Here is a 16,848-nt window from a genome sequence, read left to right as displayed (position 1 = left end):
TCAAGGCATAATAGAATTGCTTATCTATTTAACAAGGAGGACACCCCAATAAATTGAGAATCGAGTTGTAATAGATTGATGCAAACTGAACTGTCTCCTATTATTGATCTCTTCAGATTACACAGACTGCACGGCCCCTATGCTCTCCTTAGTGTGTGTGTGTGTGTGTGTGTGTGTGTGTAAAAACTCCCCCTATAATCTCCCTACACTGTCCCTGCAGTCTCCCTATCCAAGATTCTAAAATGTAAGCTTGGTTTAACTTTGTCCCTCTCATTTGGCACATCTGTCCCTTTTCTCAGTTCACTGTAAAATGGCTGAGACCGGAGGGATTAGGATTTTTATTGGGCTGTGACATCACAGGGTATGGTCATCTGCTGATTGGCTGGCTGGCTGCACTGCATTATGGATGATCTCTTGTTCCTGGGCCATTTTAGGGAAAATAGTGATTTGTTACAACGAAGCGCCAGGAAGTTTGAATTTGTTGTGAATCTAATTTTTTCTAAACCTCCTGGTAAGAGGCAAGCAGTACAAAAGGTATATGAATTGTAATGCATGAATGCTATGAATGAAATCTTGTTGGAAGTTATGACACTGTCTATCTTATGACTGGCTTAATAGCAAGAAAGTAGGACATGATAATAGGAACCCGATCTATAGCTCAGCTACCTACAGTATAATAAAGGAAAGAGACCTCAAAAAAGCCTCTAGCGTATAGCAAGTACATATCTGACGTAAAATAGCTGCACACTAAGGAGTATGAGTCCTCATGTAGGATCCTGATGTGTAGGTATGGAAACTATTCGGGGAGAACCAGAAGTGTTAGCCATTCTCTTCCGGCTGAAGGTGAACCAAATCTTGGAAAGGTTTAGAGGCAGGAGGTTGGTACCAATATATGCAGAGTGCCACAAAAGGGATCTAGGTAGCCAAAGTATGTCGGTGAGGCTGAACATTCATTAAAGTGAGCTGTTAAAGCAATTGGAAGCATATGTAGGCATTTTGGGGGTCACATAACAGAATGAGTAGAGGTTGCAGGTGGCTCCTCTTTTTTACAGTGTGATCCAAAAGAGATCAGGGAATAGCTAGGTTGGGGCACCATCAGGTTCACAGTTGAACAGTAACCTGGCTTTCGCTTATAATCATCAACACAGCATATATAACGTCACAAGGGTGCGAAGCTGAGCCTTTTGGGTTTAGGGCCCTATTGTCCAATTTGGTCTTATAGGTGAAAAATTCACTATGGATTACATTAAAGATAGCTTCCAAAGTCACAAAGAGGTCTTCAACCCCTGTAGCTTCAAGAAGGCCTCTCCTCCTGATGTTATTCTTGCGGACCCTATTATCCAAATCTTACATATGGCGATTTACTTCCCTTAAGACCATGGTGTGTGCTGTTATTACAGAATGGAGTTGAGACATATTGGCTGGTGTCATCATGGGCATTTTCCAGGGAATACAACTGTTCTGCCAAGTGTTAAATATCATTGCGGACACCTGCAATTTCAGACCAGCAGGTCAGTTTAACTTCAAATATGAGGACCTTTTAAAGTCATCTTTGATGGGAAGTTGCTGAAGATATGTTTCCTATGAATGCTGGTCATCTTCGGTGGCAGAGAAATGTGCAGGCATTGCAGGAGGAGAGCCAGAGGGGCTACCCCATATGTCTTTCACATGAGGGCTGATCATAAAAATTCCCATCAAGTATGGTGGGCAGGCTGTTTGGAGGATCTGACCTCTGCCCCTGGGAGGGCTCAATAGATATTAAGGTAGGAGCAGATGTCATCTGAGGCGATTTAGCAGAAAGGGGGCAAGGTTCAGTACTTGTGACGCATATCTGTTGTCGCAATGAGAGGCTTCCATGTTGCAAGTCTGCGTAGGTGAAGAATCTGTAGCGGGGTGGAACATGTCTGCATCAAGTGAAAGCCAAAGAGTCATGCCTTGTGCAAGGAAAGGAGCATTTTGTTGTGACAGGTTCTCTTTAAGGAATAATGTTGTCATGAAGGGGTGTGTACTTGGATTACAAAAATGTTGAGAGAGTTTTTTTTATGTCAAAATAACATCCACTTGAATGCTGAAGTTTGTCCGGCAGAACATTTTCCAAGGCATCACTAATTATGCTGACCTAATTTCTTCTCATGGCATATCCTGGTGATCTGATACTAAGGCTAGGCCACCATCTTCTATTGCTCCATGTTCTAGTTCTGATTCCCCCGTTTCCATTATAGGTGTTTCCGTATGTGGACAGGGATCAGCTCCAAAGCTTGCTGCATATTCAGTGGGATTGAGCTACTTTTTCCTTGGACCACTTTTGTAGGTACTAACGGTCTCATATTGAGAGCACCCCATAAATCCTACAATTTTGAGATTCTATAAACTGGTCTTCCGGCCATCGCATATCGTACTCTCAAATCCTTATGCTTGCTACTTTTTCCTGCTTCCAAAACATCAATTTTATGAATTGACTGACTAATATAACAATCTCACAGGTGCCGTTGTTATGAGATGATTAATGTTATTCACTTTACCTAGTTTTAATGTTACGGCTGATCGAGAACAATATCATATAATAATTATGGTACATCGTTTCAAATGAGCATATGGAGTTCATAATCATTGCTATATATTTTATAGGAATCCATGAAGATTATCAGTTACCTTACTATGACCTTGTTCCATCTGATCCATCAGTTGAGGAGATGAGGAAAGTTGTTTGTGAACAGAAGCTGAGGCCGAACATTCCAAACAGATGGCAGAGCTGTGAAGTAAGTATGCAGAAAACGAAACACTTAGGCTGGGTTCAGACCTGAGCGTTCGGGATGGAGCGTGCGATTGTATGCGCGTTTACAATCGCGGCTCTGGAACAAGCGAACGCCCATTGTCGCGCGTTCCCGGAAGTCTATGTACGGGAATGCGCGACAAAACGCCCCAAAGAAGCTCCTGTACTTCTTGGGGCGTCGGGCGTTTTACAGCGCGATTGTACGTGCTGTAAAACGCTCAGGTGAGAACCATTCCCATAGGGAATCATTGGTTATTGCCTGTTGAGCGCTTTACAGCATGTAGGAACGTGCTGTAAAACGCTCAGGTCTGAACCCAGCCTTAATCTTCTGTGATCTAAGATGATCGTTCTAGAGCAGTGGTGTACAAATAGTGGATATTCTAGATTATACCAGTAGATCTTGATTTTGGGCCACCAGGTTGTTTTCCTGCAGGCTTCAACACCGAGGTGGTATAAATGCATTTTATTATGAATGTCTCGACTCATTCCTTTTGAAATGCTCATCTGCTAATCAGTTTTCCTATGTGGGTCTCACACACAACCTGACGGCTATACATGTTATTACAGAGCATGTCAGTGGGCAGGAATCGCTTCTGTATAAAGCAAGTGCATTAGGTATATGTGACATTATGTGAGTTCTAGAACATCCGAAAAGGCGTCAAGCTGTGGTCACAATAATGTGTATACAGTGTCCTAGGTGCCTGTACAAGAAATGTTATGCTCTGGAAAAACTCATATTTCTATTGATGGGAACCAAGCATTGACTAAAGCTGCCTTCCCGCTGTAATGGCCTGAATAGATGACTCCAATCACATCCCCATAACCCACCAGATAGTCAGTTGCAACCGCAGCATCTTGGCAGTTAGACAAGGGACCATGCTCACATCGTATCACTAAGGATAGTAAATGTTAAGATTTCCGATGTACCCCCAAAATAGTACCGAAGCAAATTACATTAAAAAACACTAATACAGGTGCATTGCTCGAAAAATAAGTTCTAGCTTTTGGAATGCAGACACATGTACAACTATTATTTTTGCTTGAGAAATGTAAAAGAGGAGATTTTTTGAGCATTCAATTTAATGAAAACAATGAATAAACTGAAACAGGCTGTTTTTCAGCTGATCAAAAGTTTAGGACCACACCTCCCTAAAAAAAACTAAACCCCCCAAAACAGAAATCCAAACTTCCAAACACGAACTCAGTAATTAGTAGCGTCGCCGTTATTGTTTATTACTTGAAAAATTTGTGTCGGCATGCTTGATGCAAGCGTTTTCATGATCATTTCTCCAAGTGATGAAGACGGCCGCACAAAGGCCATCTACTGTCTGGAACTGTTGTCCATTTTTGTAAACTTCCCTTGCCATCCATCCCCAAAGGTTCTCAATTAGATTTAGATCAGGTGAACACGCAGGATGAGCCAAAAGAGTGAGGAAGAAGTCCCTTGTCCTGCAGGCATTGTGTACTGTAACGTAGTCCTGTTGAAAAACCCAGTCGTTACCACACAGACGAGGACCCTCAGTCGTGAGGAATGCTCTCTGCAACATCTGGACATAGCCAGCAGCCGTTTGACTCCCCTGCACTTCCTGAAGCTCCATTGTTCCACTGAAGGAAAAAGCACCCCAGACCATTATGTGGCGCGTAGAAAACATCTCAGGTGGGATCTGCTTGTCATGGCAGTAACGTTAGAAACCATCAGGACCATAAAACTTTCTTCCACCTTTTGAATGTCCCATGTTTGGTGCGCTCCTGCAAAGTCCAAACGAGCAGTTCTATGGCGTTCAAGGATTCGAGGTCTTTGAAGACGTTTTTTGTTTTTGAAGCCCATCTGATGGTTATGGGGCTGCAGTCATAATACATAGTAATACCTACAAAAATAGTTATTACTTTACATTCCCCATATATCTACTTCATGTTTGGATCATTTTGGGAATGATATTTTATTTTGTGGGGATGTTACAAGGCTTAGAAGCAAATCTAGACATTTTTAAGAAACTTTCAAAAACCCACTTTTCAAGGACCAGTTCAGGTCTGAAGTCACTTTGTGAGGCTTACATAATAGAAACCACCCAAAAATGACCCCATTCTAGAAGCTGCACCCCTCAAGGTATTCAAAACTGATTTTACAAACTTTGTTAACCCTTTAGGTGTTACACAAAAATTAATGGAAAATAGATACAATTTCAAAATTTCACTTTTTTGGCAGATTTTCCATTTTAATTTTTTTTTTTCCAGTTACAAAGCAAGGGTTAACAGCCAAACAAAACTCAATATTTATGGCTCTGATTCTGTAGTTTACAGAAACACCCCATATATGGTCGTAAACTGCTGTACGGGCACACGGCAGGGCGCAGAAGGAAAGGAATGCCATAAGGCAGATTTAGCTAGACTGTCTCTTTTTTTTTTTTTTTTTTTTTATAAAGCTATGTCCCATTTGAAGCCCCCCTAATGCACCCCTAGAGATTTTAGAAACTACAGGATAGGGTGGAAGTTTTGTTTGTACTAGTTTAGGGTACATATTCTATATTACACTTTTTGTGAGGCAAGGTAACAAGAAATGGCTTTTATGGCACCGTTTTTTTATACCTAATATTAATGCTTTTTTTTTATTTATGCAAGTTCTACACAATCTCATTTTTGAAACAAAAATAAAAACCATGTTATAATGTCTCCATAGTCTGAGACCCATAGTTTTTTTTTTTTTTTTGGGCCATTGTCTCATGTAGGGGCTCATTTTTGTGGGATGAGGTGACTGTTTTGTACTATTTTGGCGTACATGCGACTTTTTGGATCACTTTTATTACCTTTTTTAGGAAGTAAGGTGGGCAAAATTTCAATTTCCTCATAGTTTTTATTTTTATGGCGTTCACCGTGCGGGGAAAGTAACGTGACCGTTTTATAAATCAGGTCGTTACGGACGCCGCAATACCTAATATGTGTAGTGTATTTTATTTTTTTAATTTTTATTCAGTGATTAAATGTGTTTTTTAATTTTAAATTTTTTCACATTTTTTTACTTAGACCCACTTGGTTCTTGAAGAGCCAGTGGGTCTGATGTCTGTATAATAAAGTAGAGTACACTATATAGTGTATTGTACTGTTTTTTAGTTTCTCTGTCTGAACAGATCGATGCCTTTAGCACAGATCTGTTCAGCACCATGGACAGCAGGATGCCTGAGACTGCGTCCTGTTGCAATGGGAACCTTCCCCGTCTGCCACAACTGAGCAGACTGGGAAGGGGAAGGAGGGGAGCTCCCTCCCTCTGTCACCCCATCCTGTCTGGGGGCTGCAAAGGCACAGCAGCCCCCCGATGGGAGAGGGAGAAAGCGCTGCAAACAGCAGGTCTGAATTGACCTGCGGTTTGCAGCGATCGCCGATACGAGGGGGTCACAGGAACCCCCTCGGCAGTGACCCTGGGTTCCTGGCTGTGTGTAACAGCCGGGCACTAAGCGCTGTCACCATGTCTGCAGTTTAATACCATGACGAGTATACTAGTCATAGATCCTTAACGTGTTAAAGGCATGTGGTACTAAAATTTGGATCAGCTGAAAAACAGCCTGTTTCAGTTTAATTGTTATTTTCAATTAATTGAATGCTCAAAAAATGTTTTGTCTCACTCTCATTTCTTCTTGTTGCATGTTGAAGCTCTACTTGGAGCCTTGTTAAGATCCAGTCATGCTAAATATGATTTTTTTTTTGCCATTTTTCAAGTGGTCTTAAACTTTTGATCAGGACTGTATATATCTACAGTACAGACCAAAAGTTTGGACACACCTTCTCATTCAAAGAGTTTTCTTTATTTTCATGACTATGAAAATTGTAGATTCACACTGAAGGCATCAAAACTATGAATTAACATGTGGAATTATATACATAACAAAAAAGTGTGAAACAACTGAAAATTTGTCATATTCTAGGTTCTTCAAAGTAGCCACCTTTTGCTTTGATTACTGCTTTGCACATTCTCTTGATGAGCTTCAATAGGTAGGCACCTGAAATGGTCTTCCAACAGTCTTGAAGGAGTTCCCAGAGATGCTTAGCACTTGTTGGCCTTTTGCCTTCACTCTGCGGTCCAGCTCACCCCAAAACATCTCGATTGGGTTCAGGTCCGGTGACTGTGGAGGCCAGGTTATTTGGCGCAGCACCCCATCACTCTCTTTCATGGTCAAATAACCCTTACACAGCCTGGAGGTGTGTTTGGGGTCATTGTCCTGTTGAAAAATAAATGATGGTCTAACTAAACGCAAACCGGATGGAATAGCATGCCGCTGCAAGATGCTGTGGTAGCCATGTTGGTTCAGTATGCCTTCAATTTTGAATAAATCCCCAACAGTGTCACCAGCAAAGCACCCCACCACCATCACACCTCCTCCTCCATGCTTCACGGTGGGAACCAGGCATGTAAAGTCCATCCGTTCACCTTTTCTGCGTCGCACAAAGACACAGTGGTTGGAACCAAAGATCTCAAATTTGGACTCATCAGACCAAAGCACAGATTTCCACTGGTCTAATGTCCATTCCTTGTGTTCTTTAGCCCAAACAAGTCTCTTCTGCTTGTTGCCTGTCCTTAGCAGTGGTTTCCTAGCAGATATTCTACCATGAAGGCCTGATTCACACAGTCTCCTCTTAACAGTTGTTCTAGAGATGTGTCTGCTGCTAGAAATCTGTGTGGCATTGACCTGGTCTCTAATCTGAGCTGCTGTTAACCTGCGATTTCTGAGGCTGGTGACTCGGATGAATTTATCCTCCGCAGCCGAGGTGACTCTTGGTCTTCCTTTCCTGGGGCGGTCCGCATGTGAGCCAGTTTCTTTGTAGCGCTTGATGGTTTTTGTGACTTCACTTGGGGACACTTTCAAATGTTTTCCCAATTTTTCGGACTGACTGACCTTTGTTTCTTAAAGTAATGATGGCCACTCGTTTTTCTTTACTTAGCTGCTTTTTTCTTGCCATAATAAAAATTCTAATAGTCTATTCAGTAGGACTATCAGCTGTGTATCCACCTGACTTCTCCACAAAGCAACTGATGGTCCCAACCCCATTTATAAGGCAAGAAATCCCACTTATTAAACCTGATAGGGCACACCTGTGAAGTGAAAACCATTTCAGGTGACTACCTCTTGAGGCTCATCAAGAGAATGCCAAGAGTGTGCAAAGCAGTAATCAAAGCAAAAGGTGGCTACTTTGAAGAACCTAGAATATGACATATTTTCAGTTGTTTCACACTTTTTTGTTAAGTATATAATTCCACATGTGTTAATTCATAGTTTTGATGCCTTCAGTGTGAATCTACAATTTTCATATTCATGAAAATAAAGAAAACTCTTTGAATGAGAAGGTGTGTCCAAACTTTTGGTCTGTACTGTATATCTATATATCCTGAAAATGATTATGGGATCTGCCATATTGCCAGAGCTATTCTTTTAGAAAGCATTAAGAAAATTGCTTTATGGCAGCACATATACACTATGATCTGGAGCTGACCCTATTGAGTTCTGTAGGTGAGTTTTCTAGGGATAATCTGTGTCTTGGGCAGAGGTTATTGTACAAGGTAAAAAATTGGTGTTCTTTGCCAATTACTTATTGTGAGTGGTGGATCTTGTCTTGTCTATACACATTAAGTTGTATAATTGTTGGCACACAATTCAGGCAACACAATTGCATTTTTAACCCCTTTAACCTCCTGTATGCTGCCGCTAGTGGCAGTTGATCATGTGGTGACATGGATGTCAGTGAGCAGAAAAAGAGAATTTAGGAAAATGGCAAGTGGCACTATACAGATGGATTCCATTGAATAAAACTACTACTAGCTATAATACATTTTTAATTACATGCAGTTACAACACCTTTCATTTCTGGGCAGTAGATTGTGCTGAATGAACGGGGATGCAATAGCTTGTCATACAATGGAGTTGATTGCTGCCTCTAAATGCAGCTTTTTACCTCCACTGATAAGCAGGCGGTTATCGGGAAGGAACAGTTCCTTCCGAATACTTGCTTGCTCCGCTTGTGTAAATGCACTGTTATACAGAGAATGCTATCAATCTCTGAAAAAATCTCCCACGTGAACTATGAAGTCCAAAAGAGGAGAGGGGTTTGAATGTATAAATTCCAAGTTTTGTAGATAAAACGTATGGCGGGGCACTCAAATGGCGTCACTTGAGTCCGGACGATTGAGAAAGAGGAGAGACCCGGCAACTATCCCCCCCATCTGGCGGTAATGTACAGCTTTTAATGCCAGTCCAGGCACTTGACTTTATTTGAATCGTTTTATGTATCACGCTTGTATCATACCATTTGCCACAAGACGGACGTTATCCATTGACTTAGGCATATTTATTTGCTAGTGAGATTGCCTGGATTACATGCTGCATGAGCTAGTCTGTAGGTCATATCACAGTTGCTACGTATTGAAGTGACTTTTTCGGATCCACCTTCGTTTGGGATACTTACGCATTGTGTCCCCACAATAGGTGGAATGTCATCCATTTTGATCTATAGGGACTCTCGAATCGACCACCTCTGATTAGTACTGTTTGCGCTGTTATTTGTGTTTATTGTGTTTTTATCGTACTAATGTCCCATACCCAGGGTTATTAAATATTTTTATTCCACACATCCTGTTGTCTGGTGGCCCCTGATATTTGAGTGCCCCTCCATACATTTTATCTACAAACCTCTTGGACTTGGGTGATCTTTGAAGAGTGCACCTACCCATAGTGGTTTTCCAGGTGAGCCCGCCATTGTCCAGCCTTCTATCAAATTCCAAGTTTTGCGGAATCTTTTCCCACAAAATGTATATCAATCTTCTCAGCTCCTCCTGCTCTGTAAAATGCTGCATATTCCATTAGATTTTGTGGTCACAGGTCCTCTTTAAAGATGACCTTTCACCATTCCTGACATGCCTGTTTTAACAGTTTAATGCATTCTCCGTGTAATAATAATTCTGGGGCATCCAATCTTATGGCTCTGTTGTGCCACTCCTTTATTATTTTAACTAGAAATTATGAATTGCTAGCAGTCTGCAGTAAGGGTACCAGGGCTGTGGAGTTGGTAATCCAAAGCCCTGACTCCTCCATTTTCCCTCCCACTCGCCTCATACATGGCGCATGTTTAAGCGATAGGCTTTTTATCACCCTTATGATACAATAATCAAGCTATTTAGGTAGAACATAAAATATATTTATTGGATACAACTTTAGAACACAAAAAACTTTCACTCAGAGCACAGTTCCCTTATGGGGGTCACTCCTGCTCTCAGCTAATCAGATAAGTCTTTCTGGTATGCAGGTTACCCTAGAAACCTGTGTGCAATGAAAGACCTGCTGAACTGTCTAGACTCTATAGTTTATGACTAAAGTAAAATCTACTGACCAATGTATTTAGAAAATGTCTTCTTTTAACTGTCCCTTTATGTTGAAAGTTAATCTTTGTAACTAGTAATCCTGTTTTCTCTAGCAGATCTGAGATGAGTGCAGCCATTCCTTTCCAGTGCTTTTTTTTTCTCTGATCTGTAGCAGAGGAGCTTCACTTCACATTCATCTCAACTAAAAGCCTAGATACTTAGAACAGGAATAGAACAGACATTTACAGGACATTTCATCTTTTTATGAAAATATATTCAGCACCTACTGCATTGAACTAACTGTACCAATTTATGGTCGGTCCATTTTTAAAACTACTCCGACTCCACCAAAATGGACACAGACTCCACCGCCCTGAAGGGTACAGAGGGGTGTTAACCAGTTGGAGATGTGTCCATGCACAGTCTCACTCTATCTAGTCAGTGCTGTCATTGTCAGACTGTGCAGGTACATCTTCCCTTCCCCGACTGGTTAACACGTCTCTGTACCCTTTACTACAGAGTGCTGTCAATTCATTCATAATTTTTAGTATAAATAATAAAGAAATGGCACAACATAGTGTCATGAAATTAGATGCTCTAGAATTGTTATTATATGGCGAATGCATGAAGCTATTAAAACAGGCATGTCAGGAGAGGTGACAGGACCTCTTTAAAGGCTGTCTGTGAAGGTTCTCATTTATCCAGGTCATGGTATATCTGTAAAGAATAAATCAAGGCAACTGGACTGGGAGGTCATTATCACCTACTGACTCCAATTAGGACAATGGAATCAACACCTTTGACCCCTTGCTGGGTATAATGACCTCTGACCCCATGCTGGGTATAATGACCTCTGACCCCATGCTGGGTATAATTACCAGATGTTGATTCAGTTACATATTTATTCCCAGAGAATTCTTGTACAGTCACTCAGAATTGAGAAAGCTCGTTGGAAAAACGAGTGAAACGTTTTCAAAAAATGTACAGTAAGTCCAGTTGCCTTGATTTATTCTTTACAAATACTCTTTAAAGGCTATTTCATTGTATAACTTTTCAGTTTAATTGGTAAGTTTGTCCTCGGTATTTAGTTTTGTGTTGCAGTTTGTTATATGATTAAGTAAATTTTGTTCTTTACCAGGCATTACGTGTCATGGCCAAAATAATGCGAGAATGTTGGTATGCCAATGGGGCTGCAAGGCTCACTGCTTTACGGATCAAGAAAACATTGTCGCAGCTTAGTCAGCAAGAAGGCATAAAAATGTAACCCATCATCCAGATCTAAAATGATCTACCTGGTTTGCCTGATCTGAAGAAACAGTGTTCTACCTCACTGAGGGAACAGTCTAACAATGCTGCCTTTCTGAAATGTCATAGGATAAACCTGCGAACCACTACATACAAAAACTCTTCATTTACTTTTTACGCTTTGATCACCATCTTCCCAGGACATACTGTAATTGTGTATTTAGAAGTTTTTCTAATGGTACAATTGAACATGCTGGTTTTCCTCTATTTCTGTTAATTTCCTTAACTTGCGCCTTTAACCCTTTCCTGCAACTTTTGGACATTTTAAAAATGCCAGGAATCTTTACTAAATTTCTGCTATTATAAGTTCTGTGTATCTTTCCTTCTATATTTTCATTAGAAATTTCAAAAAAACTTTCAAAATCGTATTGCTTAAAAATACCTCATAAGGATTTGGAGAAATTATGCAAATCAGGTTTTATCAATACTATATTGCATGCCTTCATAAATTAATTTTATTGCCAGTAAGTGCCACGCAAAGCATATACATTTGTTTATATCTAATTGTTTGCATTGTGTTTATATTTTTTCTTTTAACCACAGTACCTAAGAACTGGTTACAAACGGGGATTCCATGGTGGTTACAAACGGGAAAGATATTTTAAAACCAAATAATTTGTCAGCATAACAAGAACTATTGATTTTTTTATTTTTTTTATTTTTTTTATTCCCATTATAAACATTTAAGGGTTTTCTCTAAATACCAGTTTATCATTGTTTAAATGACTGCAGTTCCAATAACACTCTAAGGCCTCATGCACACGGCCGTTGTTTTGGTCCGCATCCAAGCCACAGTTTTGGTGGCTCAGATACTGACCCATTCACTTCAATGGGGCTGCAAAAGATGCGGAAAGCACTCCATGTGCTGTCCGCATCCGTTGCTCCGTTCCGTGGTTCGCCAAAAAATAACGTGTCCTATTCTTGTCCACGCTTTGCAGACAAAAATAGGCAGTTATATTAAAGGCTGTACGTGCCGTTCCGCAAATTGTGGAACGCACATGGACGCCATCCGTGTTTTGCGGATCCACACTTTGTGGACTGCAAAACACACAACGGTCGCATGCATGTAGCCTAAGGCTATGTTCTCACATTGTGGTAACGTTGCGGATTGTGCTATTATGTTCCAAAATGGAAACAAAAGTGTGGCATTTAAAAATTTAATTATGTAAAATTGAAGTAAAAACCACAGCCTTTTGGAATGTATATTTTCATGTGCTACAAATGATCAGGCAGGTTTTCAGCACCTGAATGTTAACGCTAAATGATTTCCATTCACTGCAGTTACAGATATGGAAAGCAATGAGACACCGAAACCCAAAGTATTAGATAGACAAATGTATTACAGTTAACTGCCCAGAGTACCCCTAACACCTGTTTTTCATGTCAGCACATTTCTTCCTCTGTCCTCTGCCAACCGCATCCTGGCAGGATATTTACCTGGCTTAATTCCTGTTCTAATCAGAATTCTTGCTGAGCTTGCTAACCAAATCAATCATACTTTGTACTGTAATGTTTCTCAGGGCCTGCTCCGCCTGCCACACAGTTTTTTCTGCAGTAGTTGCAGTCTGTACCATATCTGACAAGCCACACTGTTTTCTCTGCAGTAGTCGCAGTCTGTGCCATATGTGACCAGTAAGTACCGTAATCTTTTTATTACCATAATTTTTGAACTTTGGAAATTGAGAAGAAAGCACCTGATGTGATCTAGTTATCCAATTAGCTAATATGAGAGACTAGCTGGATCAATTTCTGGATGTACTAACATGGCTAGGGAAGGCTTAGTGTTTTTGACTACTGCAGAGGTAACAGTAGCCTCGAGTAACAATTCGGAGCAAAGCATGCTGAATTTGGTGAGGAAATCCAGCAGTAAACTGTATATGCAGTGTTGTAGGAACTTTGATCAGAGAAATATTTTTTTTTTTCCAACAGAGAACCCCTTTAAGGCTTTGCCTATGTAAAACTTGAAAACTTTTAATTATTGTACTTTAGTTTTTGAGGTTTGCATTGTGCTTCTGTCAAACAAATAAATATGCTTGGTTTTGGGTATTGTTATGTTTGTATATAACGGCCACTATCTAAAAGCATTGCTTGTTGGCACAGGAATAAAAATATGCAGCTTTTTTAAAACCAGTTTAAGCAAATAAAGATGCAATGACAAGCTATGGCATTTTCTCACATACTGTTTCAGTATTGCACGCTTCACAAGATTTCCACTTGTAGTCATTGAACCTTTTTATTGGTTATTTTCAGCAAATGAAAGTCTATCCTTACAGTTACATTATTGCTATCAGAGCTTTCATTTGTAATGTGCAAATCGCTGGGGTTTCCATCAAATAAGCAGGATTTCCTTTTTATCTTCTGTAAGTAAACAATGGAGCTAAATATTCAGTTACAACCAGCAGAGGTCTGGGAAACTTTAGTTGAATTGATACACAAAGTTTGGCAGAAGATTTTATGGCTTTTCATTGTATAATCAATCCTTAAAGGTAATTTGTTACAAGTGACCTCCCTATTCATCGTTTTGCATAGACACATAGATGTGGGTGACCTGATAAAAATGCTGTTTTCCTTTTGTTGATCTGAGGCTGTGTTCATAGAGTTGGATACTCAGGAACAGACCGTCAGATCAACAAAAGAAAGCCAGCGTTTTAAAACTGTTTGCATAGACACATAGCTGTGGTTCACCTGATTATAGTGAGGTACTTGGTGACGTTCACTTTAAGCTGAATTTGTTAAAACCAGAATATCCCTTCAAGACCATGTAGAGGCGATTATGTATGTGCTTATTCTGAAAAATAGCTGCTTTTCTTCCTATTTGTAGGACCAAAAAAATTTTATTAAACATTTTTTGGTATTTCATTGCTGTAGTGCGAATGTAACTACACTTGTTTATATTGTAAATTATAGTAGTTCAGTAATGTTAACAGGGTAAATGGGCACATTATTAAAATAAATGTAAGTAGCAAGCGCAGAGCAAAACCACTTGTTAAAGGGAACCTGTCACCAAGATTTTGTGTATAGAGCTGAGAACATAGGCGGCTAGATGGCCACTAGCACATCCGCAATATTCAGTCCCCATAGCTCTGTGTGCTTTTATTGTGTAAAAAAAAACTATTTGATACATATGCAAATTAACCTGAGATGAGTGCTGTCCCTGACTCATCTCATGTACAGGACTCATCTCAGGTTAATTTGCATATGTATCAAATCGTTTTTTTGACACAATAAAAGCACACAGTGCTATGGGGACTGGATATTGCGGATGTGCTAGCGGCCATCTAGCAACCCATGTCCTCAGCTCTATACACAAAATCCCGGTGACAGGTTCCCTTTAAGAAGCTCTGGATTCAAGTCTTTTTTGATTTTCTGTGATAGATCAGTCACTCTATGTGTCCAGATTTAACAGCAAGACTTATTCACCCTGGTACTTAAAACACCTCCTAAAGGTTATTATTTATTATTAAAGCAAATTCATTCCATAGCGCTGTACATATAAGGTTATATAACGTACAGGAAATGCGAGTCACGATGGTTGAGAACACTGTGCATGTTAGCACTGGCCTGATTACACAGGAACAATTTGTTCCTTCCTCATTCTGTTATATATGTTCTGATGATCGGGCATCTGTCATTCTGAGTCTGATATGCTCTGATGTAGTGTGATGTAGAAAATAAATTTACAATAGAACATGTTAGGGTGGCTTCACACTAGCGTTAAGGATTCTGTTATGGCTATGAATGCCCAGACAGAATGCAAAAAGGAAGCCTTTAAAAGGCATTCAGTTTGCTTTCCATCCTAATCGAAGTCTATGGGAAATCATAACTAATCCGTCTGGGTCCCGTTATGCAAGACGGAAAACAAAGTCCTGTTGACAGGACTTTGTTTTCCATCTTGCATAATGGGACCCAGACAGATCAGTTTTGATTCCCATAGACTTCTATTAGGACGGAGAGCAAATGGAATGCCATTTAAAGGTTTCCGTTTTGCATTCCGTCATAATACAAGTCTCGGGGCAGAAGAACGGATCTGTCCTTCCATCTTATGGATTCCGTTATTTTCCGTTATAACTGAAAGCCATAACTGAATCCCTAACTTTAGTGTAAACCCACCTTAAGCTGTGATTCAATATATAGGTAGGATGGGGAGGAAATTAAAAACCCTTAAAGCAAATAAGAAATATAAAAACTGGACTGATATTGCATAGTAAATCTGTACATTTTAAAGTAGAACATAATGAAAATGCTAAAGAATGAAATTAAAGTGATAGCTATCCATAAACCAATATTAGGACGGAGGGGGGGATCATTTTCAGCTTATTCCAGAAAGAAACGGAATATATCTTTTAAACACACTGGCCCCAAATGGGTTACATGTGCAACTTGATGAGTTGCTTCATTTAGTTGTTATAAGGAAGAACTGATGGGTATGTGTATGAGGAGCCCTTGAGAAAGCCGTGTAGGTGAAACTAGTCAGCCAGGAGAAAATTGCATCTTGATATTTTATGAAAGGTCTATATATAAATTTTATCTTGTGAGTATAATAAAGAAAAAGGGAAGCTTTTTACTCTTATCGAACCCCTCGCAGTTACCTTTCTGCTTTCTGTGTCCTGGTCTACCACACTAGGTGAATTCAAAAGCAGAGGAAAACCTGAGGAGACTGGATTGTGGATCTACAAGGAGAAGTTTGACCTTCACTGGCCAAGCAGCGCGTATTTTGGTACGAAAGATAGATATTGAACCTAGACAAATTTATGGCCCTGACAGGATATACAGTCAGGGCCATAAATATTGGGACATCGACCCAATTCATTTTCTTTTGGCTCTATACACCACCACAATGGATTTGAAATGAATCAAACAAGATGTGCTTTAACTGTAGACTGTCAGCTTTAATTTGAGGGTATTAACATCCAAATCAGGTGAACGGTGTAGGAATTACAACAGTTTGCATATGTGCCTCCCATTTGTTAAGGGACCAAAAGTAATGGGACAGAATAATCATAAATCAAACTTTCACTTTTTATTACTTGGTTGCTAATCCTTTGCAGTCAATTACAGCCTAAAGTCTGGAACGCATAGACCTCACCAGACGCTGGGTTTCATCCCTGGTGATGCTCTGCCAGGCGTCTACTGTTTTGTCTTCAGCAAGTGAAATGCATGGTCAATCAGATTCAGGTCAGGTGATTGACTTGGCCATTGCATAACATTCCGCTTCTTTCCCTTAAAAAACTCTTTAGTTGCTTTTGCAATATGCTTTGCGTCATTGTCCATCTGCACTGTGAAGCACCGTCCAATGAGTTCTGAAGCATTTGGCTGAATATGAGCAGATAATATTGCCCGGAACACTTCAGAATTCATCCTGCTGCTTTTGTCAGCAGTCACATCCTCAATAAATAACCAAGAGAACCAGTTCCATTGGCAGCCATAC

The 16,848-nt window shown here is 40.1% G+C and overlaps 1 protein-coding gene across 4 annotated transcripts in view; it reads left to right on the top strand.

The window, feature by feature from the left end:
- TGFBR1 (transforming growth factor beta receptor 1) overlaps positions 1-12,287 on the top strand; it is a 240,096-nt gene extending 227,809 nt beyond the window's left edge. For all 4 annotated transcript variants that reach the window (XM_044293660.1, XM_044293656.1, XM_044293657.1 and 1 more), the window contains 2 exons: positions 2,629-2,759; positions 11,254-12,287. In XM_044293660.1, coding sequence (XP_044149595.1) covers positions 2,629-2,759; positions 11,254-11,379 — 257 coding nt within the window. In that variant the 3' untranslated portion in view covers positions 11,380-12,287. The remainder of the gene's footprint in view (positions 1-2,628; positions 2,760-11,253) is intronic.
- Positions 12,288-16,848: the final 4,561 nt, after the last annotated feature.

The sequence above is a fragment of the Bufo gargarizans genome, chromosome 5 (assembly GCF_014858855.1).
Source record: "Bufo gargarizans isolate SCDJY-AF-19 chromosome 5, ASM1485885v1, whole genome shotgun sequence".
Classification (NCBI taxonomy): domain Eukaryota; kingdom Metazoa; phylum Chordata; class Amphibia; order Anura; family Bufonidae; genus Bufo; species Bufo gargarizans.
This window is presented reverse-complemented; position numbering and strand designations above follow the sequence as displayed.